A 12,146-nucleotide genomic window follows, 5' to 3' on the forward strand; every position below is an offset into this window, starting at 1 on the left:
TTTCAACCAAACAAATACCGTATTAACGTTTGTCAAAGAGCTATAACAAACATACCTTACGCACATTTAGATTATTTTTATAATTCAAAAAATTAATTTGGATAAAAGACAAAGCTTTTGCTCCTAATTAATTATGTTAATCATTTTATGTTACTCAATTTATGGTAATATAAAAGGAGTTTAAAAGCGACTTAAAAAAAAAAAAGAGTTGATAGTGTTTTTTAAACTGATATTTTGCATTAAGTTGATTAAAACGCGTAAAAAAGTTTGAAGATGATTAAATTTCATAGAGTTTATGGAGTTAAAAAACATTTTAAGAAATCTTTAGTTTTTAGAGCTTATTTAGAAATTATTTCGTTAATATTTATATGAAAGCATGAACTAACTCTGCTTTCTTTTAATAAAGTTGGAAATGTCCGCGGATCCCGCAATAAGTGAAGTGTACATAAATTCAAAAGCAACCGAAGTATTCGACAATCAAGTGGCGCATAATCAAACCGTATGTCCACTTTATTTCATTTTAATTGTTAACGAACTCTTTTTAAAATAGTTAAAGAATTCAAAAGTTAAATTAAATTCTATAAAAACAAGATTTTGTAAACATTATTTAAAACCTATATGCAGGAGAAAACAATGGTTGAATTCAAATAAATTTATATTTAAGTATACTTTAAATTTTAAATAAAATTTAATTACAAATACAAATTGCTTAAGTTGGCATCAAAACTATGCTCAAGAACTTTTCTTGTTAGCTGCAGCATTTTAACCAAATTTCTTAGCCAAATATCACATAAAAGCATGGTTTGGGGAGATTAAAAAATAATAATAAACGGTATACGTACAAAGAGCCTATAAAACTAACAATAAAATTATAAGTGTTCTATTATAAATCTTTGAAGCTCAAATCAATAAATCATATTCAAACTACCACCAAAATCTTTTGTCCAAAATTTTAGTCAGATGTTAACAAAGATGCAATTTAAAGGATTTAAAAATTTTTTATAGCGTATTTCTTCTGTAATAATTCATTATCCTGTAATAATTCTTTATTCTGTAATAATTCTTTATTCTGTAATAATTTTTTCATCAGTATATTGTTTTAATATCTAAAAAGCATCTTGCTATAGTTTGTCGTACTTGCCATACTATTTGTAATTTCATACCCACTATGCAATCTGTGATAAATAATAATTTTAAAATGCTAGCGATACTTTCAAATTAAGAAAAAAGTGTTCAATGTGGATGTAGCTATAACTTACACTGTTATTTTAATCAATCGCAATTAAACAAACTTGAGGAAAAATATTTCTTAAATATTTATACTTTAGAATTATTTTGCGTCTGATATATCTAAACATAATTTTTTTTTCAAGTGCTGAATCTCGAACTAAAATTCATTTTTTTCCCTTCCATTTTGTTCTTTCTGCATCGAAATTAGGTTTTTTGAAAAATTAAAAAAAAACTATTTCAACTGGAAAGTTCAGAATGTAAATCTGATAAAAAACCAATAAATATAAGTTATGATGATAACAACATCAAAAAAATATTGGTGAAAGAACTTAAAATATATTCATTGAAACTGCGAGAACTTTTTTCCATACCCTACAGATTGTGATTGATGACAATTCTATTTTCGGTCCTCATGAGAATTTAAAAAACGTCGCCAACGTGAAACGTGATTGGCTTTGATCAAAAGCCCTTTTTGGATCCCATATTAAAAAACCTTCCCTGCTTTTCCTGAACAAAGAAAACAAAATCTTTGCACTACTGCTATGATTGTAAATCGTTTAGGCAGGGGCCGACTTGACGCGGGGACCCAGAATGCCTTAAACCACTCCCCCTCTTCCCATCTTCCCCAGGCATACATTTCTTTGCAATCCAATATGCATTTTGATTGAATTCATACAGTTTTCATGATTTCGGTCATAATGCCAGTATTTTATATCTCACAAGAACGTCCAGCTCACAATATTATTGTCTGACATTCAAAATCGACCCAGAAAATCACAAAACGCGGTAAAGTTTTAAGCTATACAAAACAAAAAACAATACTTTAAATTAACGGTGACATCAACGTTGTGTTATATTTCAATTACATCTACGTTTTTGAAACAAAAAATTAGTACATGTTATTCTAGAGTATTTGGAGATAAGAAAAACCAATGTGTGTAATAAATTTGTCATAGCATGTTATCTCAGTTATACTTTGAAAATCAGATCAAATTTATTTGTTGCCGCACTATAACTAATAATTACCACAATTCGCCATGTGTTGTCTTATATTTATTTGACCTTTATGATGCTTCAATCAAGTTTTAATTGATTGTTCGTCCCCTTAAATCCCCGTTCAGATTTTATGTTTTAACTTGGTTGCTATGGTACTAAATTTTGCATAGCAACAACTCGTTTTTACATTAACGTTGTATTTTACTTGCGCTAAGTACACAATATTGGGGGTATGTATTAAAATGAGATTCACAATTCTTATGATGTTGATTTTTTTTGGTTTCTATGGATACCTTACTTTGCATAGCATAGCAACAACATATTTTCGGTAGTTGTTAGTAATTTAATTACTAACACTAACAGTAATTTAATTACTTTTAATTTTAATTATTAACACTTGTAGTAACTTAATTACTAACAAGTATTAGTAGTCCAGGCGACATATATATTATAACATTAAACTTTTATATACAAAATACTTGTTACAATAGTTATTTAGATATGGCTTTATTAAACTTAGACATTCATAATTTTTAGTGTTGTGACCAAAACTAAAAATTGTAACTAACTTAACTAAAAAAACCGTAACTAAAATTACCCGACAAACTTTTTAGTCTAACTAAATTTAGTCGACTAACTTTTTAATTTGCAAAAAATATATTGTTACTTTTACCCAAAAAATACTCTTTTAAAATCTTGTTATGTGTTAGTTGTGAAGTGGTTTGAGCGCCATTTTTTTAATAACAAATTGCTGTTAGTTACAATTTAGATCTCCAGGGCATATTTTTCAAAGTCGATTTTCAGAGTTTTTCAAGTTTTTAGAGAAGACTTTTTTTTCTCAAGTTTGCGAGATATACACTTGGGATTTTGTAATAGTAATAAATCTGTATCCAATTACTCCCCCCCCCCCCTCCCCCGTTATTACTAAGTACTTGTTTTAACTTTCAATGAAAAGCGGTTTAAATCTGGATTTTTTCAATTTCTAATTAAAATGAATCATAAACTGTTAGAAAAAAAAATGGTGCCATATTTTTGAAAGGTGTTGTATGCAGAAGCTTTTTCGGATTTCTTTTATATAATACCAGCAATCATTTTTTGAGGTAATAATACCTAATTTATTTCGTTCTACACTCATAAAACGCAGTTTTTACAGTGACGACAATATGATTGTAATTGTTACGCAATTAATGTTTTTTATTATTTCTATATTGTGTAATTGAATATATATCTTGTTCAACTCACAATTTTGTTTTTTTTTTTTAATTATTATTAAAAATGCTAATAACTAATTATGTATTCGGTATAAAATATCAGCTGTTTTTGGCGGAGTTGTTCTACTAACAAACCAATTTTTATTTAATTCAATAAAAGAAAATTTGGGGGAATACGAGGTACAAACAAAACATTTTTATTACCTAATTGTCACAAATTATATTACGTATTTTGAATTTCTTAAAAACAATAAATTTTAATGAATGTCTTTAAGTTGATTTATTTGTCTTAATTCATATTATGTTCATATAATCTCTCAACACAACAAAATTTAAGGAATGTCTTAACTGACACCTCAAAGTAATGGTTTCCCGCTATATATTAGATAAACCGTTATTCTCAAAAATATATTTAAATTTACTTTAAGAAATTGCATTTTTAAACTTTAATGTCGAACAATAATACGTTTTCTCCAATTGAATATGCTGCTCCAATATCTGATTTAAAGAAAAGATTGGATAAAAGAAAGACTATAGATGAACAAAACCCTGAAAATCATAACGATAGCGAAACAAGTTCAAGTTTTTCATCCGGTCAAACAGAAATTGAAGTTGATACTCAGTCCATTGAAGAAGCAGCTAAAACTACATACGAATATTACTCAATCGAGGAGGAAACATCAAAATGGAAATGCAATCAATGTAATAGTAACAGACCTAAAAAGTACTCATGTAAAACATCAAAGAGTATATTAGATTACCATCTTGAACATGATCACGAAATAATAACCCCGAAAAAAAAAACGAACTATGAGTGGCTTGTCAAAAGAAGTTAGCGATAAGATTGATAGAGCTCTTTTAATTTTCATTATTGCCTGTTGTCTTCCATTTATGTTGGTAGAAAGTAATGCACTTAAAGAATTTGTTTTGTGTTTAAATCCAAAGTATAAAGTGCCTTGCCGAAAAAAGTTAAGATCTCTTTTAACTGATTTATATCGAGAAAAAGTTGAACTTTTGAAATCAAAATTATTATCAATTAAAGTTTTATCTATTACTACTGACGGATGTTACATATCTGCAACTGCACATTTCATTTCTGACAAAACAAATTTCATCAGTTTTTGTTTGGGCTTTGCATACCTTAATGGCCGCCATGATGCAGATAATTTAAAAGAGGATTTGCTAAAAATCGTAGAAAAGTTTAAAGTGGATGATAAAATAATGAGTATAGTATCAGACAACGCCAGTAACGTACGCAACTCTCTAAACTCTTTAAAAGTTTGTTTAAACATTCAACCAATAAGATGCATGGGACATGTTTTGCAATTAGTTGTTAAAAATGTCATAGATTTAGTTGAAGAAGGTGAAAAAGATAGTTCGTCTAAATTCTTTTTTATTGCAAGAACATTAACTAAGTGCAGGAAAATTGTTACATCTTTCAATCATTCTTCTTAACTTAATGATTAGAGGAAAGTCAAATACGACAAGGTGTCGAAAAAAATCACATACTTCATTTGATTCAAGATGTGAAAACTCGTTGGCACTCTACGTTTCTCATGGCAGAGCGAATATTATTCAGTTGTGGGCGCTACTGCAGTTTCTCCCCCCCCCCCCCTTTTTTTTTTTTATTTTTGATTATGATAGAGAATTTTATGCTGATTCAGAAAAATATAAAAACATGGACCTGAAAATTAACGGAAAGTGCTCTAATTCGAAGTCAAAGTTGTAAAAAATCCCACTAAAAACCCTAATATTCGCCATTTTGAAAATACTAAGTATGATCTTTTAGCTGACAAAAGCAAAACATTAATAGCATGGTTTTTACGTTAAAAAAAGTCGTTAAAGTATGTTTCTTGCGCAATTTTTTGTGGCAATGAAAATAGCCGTTTTTTGATTTATTAGAGAATAAACTATATTGCAAGTAATATACTTTTGTAATAAATTTTAAAAAAGATTTCAACAGTTTTGTTTCCTTAAAGAAAAACTTTTGAAACCTAGTTCATAGTTGTTTTATCACATGTAAAATTTAGAAAATGTCAACTTTATACCGTTTTTTTTAATAAAAAAAACCAGCGTACAATACAATAATAATTATTCATCAATTTGTCTACATTCCCACATTCTACGTTCAACTTTTATTTGAAGTCTTCCATTAATTTCATTTCGTTTATTACACTTTCGTTATAACACTTATAAATAATAATGCAAAGGCTGATGGAAACCATGTCTTTTTATTGCGCAATGTAACGGTAATTAATCTTCGTTAAAAATGAAAGCGTTTTGAAAAAAAAATGGCGAATATTAGGGTTTTTAGTAGGGTTGTTAACCGCAATATTTCGTGCAATTCCGGAAAAATAAAATTCTTGCGGAAGGATATTGAGAATCAGGAATTTTTTTTTTTCGTACCGAATTTTACGAAACAAAAAAAACCGTTGATGTTCATTTCGCAAATGCTACTTACGAAATGTCGCCTTTCGCAAGTTGAATTGCGAAATAAAACTATTTTGCTACATACGAAAGTAGCGCTTACGGAAGTCGCACTTGCGGAACGAGCTCTTTCGCTAAACGACGTTTTGAAGTCTATAACAAAATTTTGTCGGCCAAACGGATATAATTGTAAAAAATAAAATTTTTATATACCAAAAGGTTTATAATCAAATTTTATCTTCAGTATTGCAACATATGAACATTTTAAGGTTTTATTTTTTGAAATAATGATAAAAAACCAAATTTCTTTCGAAACGAAACTCTTTCGCACCGCAACTCGCGAAACGGTTCTTAACAGAAAAACACTAAATATTTAATTACGTTTTATGAATCAAATACGTATAATTAACTAGGTAACTAAAATACTAATTATTATAATATATTTAATATATTTAATAATAGAATATAAGGGGGCCTAACGCAGCTAAAATTTAAAAATTTTAGCTACGTTAGGCCCCCTTATATTCTGTTTCAAGACCGCCATACCCCGTCCTAACGTTCTTAATCCTTCTAGGTCACTGTATGTATATATATATGTATATATATATGTATATATATATATATATATATATATATATATATATATATATATATATATATATATATATATATATATATATGTATATATATTTATATACATATATACACTGGCAAGCAAAAAAAAGTGAACAGTACAATTTTTCAGTAAATTATGTATTATTAATCAATTAAAAATATAATACATAAAATATAACATATCGCTTATATTAAATACATATACATACACATATATACGACTCATTTTGAAAAAAAAAATTAATATTTTGTGTGGCCACCACCATTTTTCATCACTTCATTTAATCGACGCGGCATCGACTCAATTAAATTTGCTATCAAACGGTCTGGTATCGTAACCCAAACTTGTTTTATGGCTGCCCAAAGATCATCCAAAGATGAAATATTATTTTTATGGACCTCTTTATCCATATAGTCCCACAAATTTTCAATGGGATTAAGGTCTGGACTTTGGGCAGGCCAATTTTCAAAAAGGAAGATATTGTTATCCTTGAGCCATTTTTTAACTTGTTTAGACGTATGGCAAGGAGCATTGTCATGTTGAAATTTAATTTCATCTTTCTTTGAAAGATAAACGTAAATTCTTTGATAGTACGAACAAAAATAAACAAGCTTGTATGAGTTTCTGACCAGAGCTCTTTCATTTTATGCGTAAGCAGTCGCTGTTCACTTTTTTTTGCTCGCCAGTGTATATATATATATCTGTGTGTATATATATATATATATATATATATATATATATATATATATTAATATATATATATATATATATATATATATATATATATATACATATATACACACATATATATATATACACATATGTATATATATATACACATATGTATATATATACACATATGTATATATATATATATACACATATATATACACACATATGTATATATATATATACACATATATATACACATATGTATATATATATATATATATATATATATATATATATATATATATATATATATATATATATATACATATACAGATATATATGTAAAAACTATTGAAGAATCATTTAACAACATTACTTAAATAATAAATAATAATATTTTTGTGTATAACAGTTTAATGAATTCTTTCGAGTCTATTCCGTAAGTGCACATTCCGAAACGCTCCTTCCGTAAGGAACTGTTTCGCAAGTATTCTTTCGAAATGATTTGTTTCGCAAGTTTCTTTTCGTAAAGAGTTATTGCGGAATAATTATTATTTATTTTTTTCGTATAACGCATTACGGAAGGTGAATTTGCGCAAGAACAACTTTCGCAATAGCAACTTGAAATACGGAAGATAAAAATGCGAAATTTTCGCAAGTTTTTTTTTACGGCGAACAACCCTAGTTTTTAGTGGGATTTTTTTCAACTTTGACTTCGAAATAGAGCACTTTCCGTTAATTTTCAGCATAAAATTCTCTATCATAATCAAAAATAAAATAAAAGGGGGGTGGGAGAAACTGCAGTAGCGCCCAGTTGCGTTTGAGATATATATATATATATATATATATATATATATATATATATATATATATATATATATATATATATATATATATATATATATGTATATATATATATATATATATATATATATATATATATATATATATATATATATATATATATATATATATATATATATATATATATATATATATATATATTACTAGAACTAATATTAAATTACTGAAAAAAAGTATAATCTACCGGAAATAAAATTAATTACTGGCGGTTTATTTACTTACCGGAGATTAATTATTTTCTACTGAAAATAATATTTTTTTTACTGGAATTTGTAGAAAGTGAAACCGGGAAAAAAGCCATTTTTTACTGGTGATTTAAATTGTCGCGAAAAAATATTACCTTCATAAAAAGCGCAGATATATTAGTACTCAAACTAATTTAAGCGAATATAGCTCTAATATTAAATTAGTTACGAATTTTGTCCAGTAAAAGTGAATTCTGGCCCACTGTGCACTGTTATGAACGGAAACTTCGGCGCTACTGCAGTTTCTCCTCTCCCCCCCCCCCCTCCTTTTTTTATAATTGATTATGATAGAGAATTTTATGCTGATTCAGAAAAATATAAAAACATAGACCTGAAAATCAACGGAAAGTGCTCTAAGTCAAAGTTGTAAAAAATCCCATTTAAAACCCTTATATTCGCCATTTGAGAATAAAAAGTTAATGATCTTTTAGCTTACAAAAGCAACTAATTAGTTGCATGGTTCTTATGTTAAAAAAAGTCGTTAAAGTATTTTTATCTTGCGCAATTTTTTGTGACTATGAAAAAAGCCGTTTTTTTGGTTTATTAAAGAATAAACTATAATGCAAGTAGAGTACTTTTGTAATAAATTTTAAAAAAGAATTCAATAGTTTTGTTTCCTAAACGAAGGAATTTTGAAATTTAGTTCATAATTGTTTTATCACATGTAGTATTTTATAAATGTAACCCTCAAACCGTTTTCTTCATAAAAAAACCAGCGTACAATACGATAATAATTATCAATTTGTCTACATTCTCTTTTTTTGAAATCTTCCATTAATTTCAATTGAAAACCTTTATTTGAAATCTTCCAATAATTTCATTTTGTTATAACACATTCGTTATAATACTTTAAAATCAATCATAAAAAAAAGGGGGGAGGGGAGGGGAGGGGAGGAGGAGGGGGGGGAGAAACTACAGTAGCGCCGGAAACTTCTACTGGGAGATTTTTTTAAGTTTAAATAACTTGACTTTAATTTAGTTTGTGATCATGATGGCTTCCTAATTATATTGGTATTTAATTTTTTGGGAGCATAATTAGTTTTTAATTATAATATTTATAATAATTTTAATTAAAACCATGTTAGATAATTGGTTCAACTTGTATTTTCTAATCATCCTTTAAGTGAACTTCAATTATTAAAATGTCTTCATATGTTCAACTTTTTATTCAATTGTGTTACATACTGATCATTTACCCTGTGTCCCATTAGTTACTACAAAAATAAATCTTTCTTATTTTTCCAAATATTTACTTATCAAATAAGTTTGAAAGATAAATAAACTTCATAGGAATAGGGTTTTTGAATACCATTCAATATAACCACCATCAATATCCAGTGTTAAATAAAGATGGTCAATCAAAGAAAAAAATACTGGTCAGGTATTGTCAGTAGAACAGAGCAATCAAGTGATTTAAAGTCTACAACATTCTGATGTGAAGTTTAAAATTGTTTTGAAACGCTAATGGTTTTCCTTGAGGCTAGGAGGATCTAGGGATGAGATCAAGTCTACATAAGTTTGACAGAATTGGATGCTGTAATACATGGTTTTAACATGGCTCTTGCATGGAAGCTCAACTATTATTTTTATGATTACTCCAATCGTTTGCGGACTCCATAACAGTCTTTCACAAGATTTCTGATGCGTTAAAGGGAAAGTCTAGACTGAAATCAAAAGTAACAGCTGAAGTGTTATAACAATAGAGTGAACATGTTACAGGATTTTGTTGACAACTATAACATGCAGGTCAATTTAAAGCTGATATCATTAGACAGTTTGGCCAAATCATTAACAAGAATAATCAACAGATTAACTTTCGGCAAAAGATTTTATTGGATTTTATGATTGACAACATTAGAAGTCAAACAATAATCAAAGCAATCAAGGGCTTCTTGTTACGCTATTCCTCAACAATTCTTAGATAATTGTTAATGTATAAAATCAACCTGGGGCCAATGCTATAAACAATTCGAAGTTTTTTTCGAGAAAAAAAATCTTTCGTAAAAACGCAACTTTTCACGTACGAAAAAAAGTTCGTAATCTCGAAGAATTTATCGCTGTTTGTTATTTTTTCGGCCATTGCTATAAAGCATAAAACGTATATATACGTTTTATGCTTTATAGCAATGGCCGAATGACGTAATAACGTCACTAAAATTCACCAACTTTTTTTATCCGTTTACGTCATTGATAACAACAATTTTTTTTTTTTAATTTTTATTAAGTAGGCCTACTTAACAAATTTTATTAGTTATAAAGTAGGCTGTGCTGTCTATTCTATTTTTATAAATATTTTTACATTCTATTATTTGGTGTTTAAAAAAACTGTGTAAAATTAAAATAGGAACATGGATTTAATTTTTTCGGATGAAGACTTAGATTTCGAAGTTGCAGAAAATGAGCTTCGCCACCGATTGCCTCGAGAGGTTGGTGTTTAAAACATCGCTTAAAATTAATAAATTTTGATGTTTTATCGAATAAAATCAGAAATCATACTAAATAGGCGCAGAAATTATATTTTTGTTTTGTTCTTCAATTTCATTTTAGTTTAAATGGCCGCTTTTTTAACGAAGATGTTTCTGACAACGTTTTTCGAGAGCAGTATCGAGTCCCAAGAGCTTTATTAGATTTTTAGAAACTAGGCTTAAAGATGGTTTGCAACATTATACTAAGCGAAATAAAAGCATTTCAGTACATTTCCAGATAATGATATTTCTTCATTTTATTGGCACAAATGTCTTTTTTCATTTTCTCAGAGACTGTCATGGAATCTCTACCAACACAATTTATCGTATTATACACAGTGTAGGAGAAGCTATTTTCAATGTATTAAGTTAATAAAACTATTGAAAGCATATATATATTATATATATATATATATATATATATATATATATATATATATATATATATATATATATATATATATATATATATATATATATATATATAAAATTGATATATACTATAGATTACATCATTTTATAATTGTTAATTTTATATATTGTAATATATCTCTGCTATTGCTACTGTTTTTGAGTATAATGATTAAATTGCCATTATTATAACCCTTGTAATATATCATCAGCACTATTAGTAGTCTACTTCACATTAGTTTATAACTATTTGTGTGTAAACTTGAATGTAAAATCTTTAGTTAGAAATATATGATTGATTGATTACATACTTATATTATGTTAATATAGTATAAGTATGTAATATATAGCATATGTATAATTACATGTATATATATACATATTTTTATTTAAAGTATGTATATATATACATGTAATTATACATATGCTATATATATATAATTACAACATACTAAGTTCCCAAGAAGAACCTCTTTGTTTTCTCTGATCTTTATTGCTGGTATCATTTTAGTTCTTTAGACAGCATTTTATTTTGTTGTGTATTTGTGTATTATATGGCATATTTGTCGACACAACAAGGAACTGAATAATCGATTTAAATGCATATTTTAAGTAATTAGTTTATTATGGAATTACTAAAATCCTTTTCAGCTTTATCTATAAAATATCTACATAAAAACACAAACAAAGAATGTTCAATGATTTTGAAGCGCTAACGTTGTTCCAACAATGGCCGCCAAAAATCACGAAGGAAATATCTAAAATTGAGATCAAAAATCTATCTGAAGTTTTTTTTCGAAAAAACGCATTTTTTATCTGAAAAGGCGATTCCCTTGTTCGTTTATACCATTGGATTTAATAGCGAAGTTTTTATCTTAAAAACGGAATTTTTTGAATGTTTATAGCAATGGACTTTTTTTTTCTTCGCTTTTTACGGTAAAAACTTCGTGTTTTACGGAAAAAACTTCGTTTTTTATGTTTATAGCATTGGCCCCTGATAAAAAAAATT

At 27.4% G+C, this 12,146-nt stretch overlaps 1 protein-coding gene across 7 annotated transcripts in view; it reads left to right on the top strand.

Annotated features, from left to right (window-relative positions):
- The first annotated feature begins 210 nt into the window (after positions 1–210).
- The window catches only part of LOC149889916 (protein white-like), a 66,137-nt gene continuing 54,201 nt past the window's right edge, over positions 211–12,146 (top strand). For 4 of the 7 annotated variants that reach the window (XR_016451690.1, XM_090084773.1, XM_090084774.1 and 1 more), the window contains exon 1: positions 211–499. Coding sequence is in view for 3 of the 7 variants with exons in the window: in XM_090084773.1 (XP_089940899.1) it covers positions 413–499 (87 nt within the window). In the remaining 4 variants the exon portion in view is untranslated. Of the gene's footprint in view, positions 500–12,053 lie in introns of those variants that run through there. The other 3 variants (XM_090084779.1, XM_090084777.1, XM_090084775.1) reach the window with 3 other exon arrangements.

This window comes from Hydra viridissima, unplaced genomic scaffold, assembly GCF_058129835.1.
Source record: "Hydra viridissima isolate aposymbiotic clone 2 unplaced genomic scaffold, HvirCarnegie_v1 scaffold_4, whole genome shotgun sequence".
Classification (NCBI taxonomy): domain Eukaryota; kingdom Metazoa; phylum Cnidaria; class Hydrozoa; order Anthoathecata; family Hydridae; genus Hydra; species Hydra viridissima.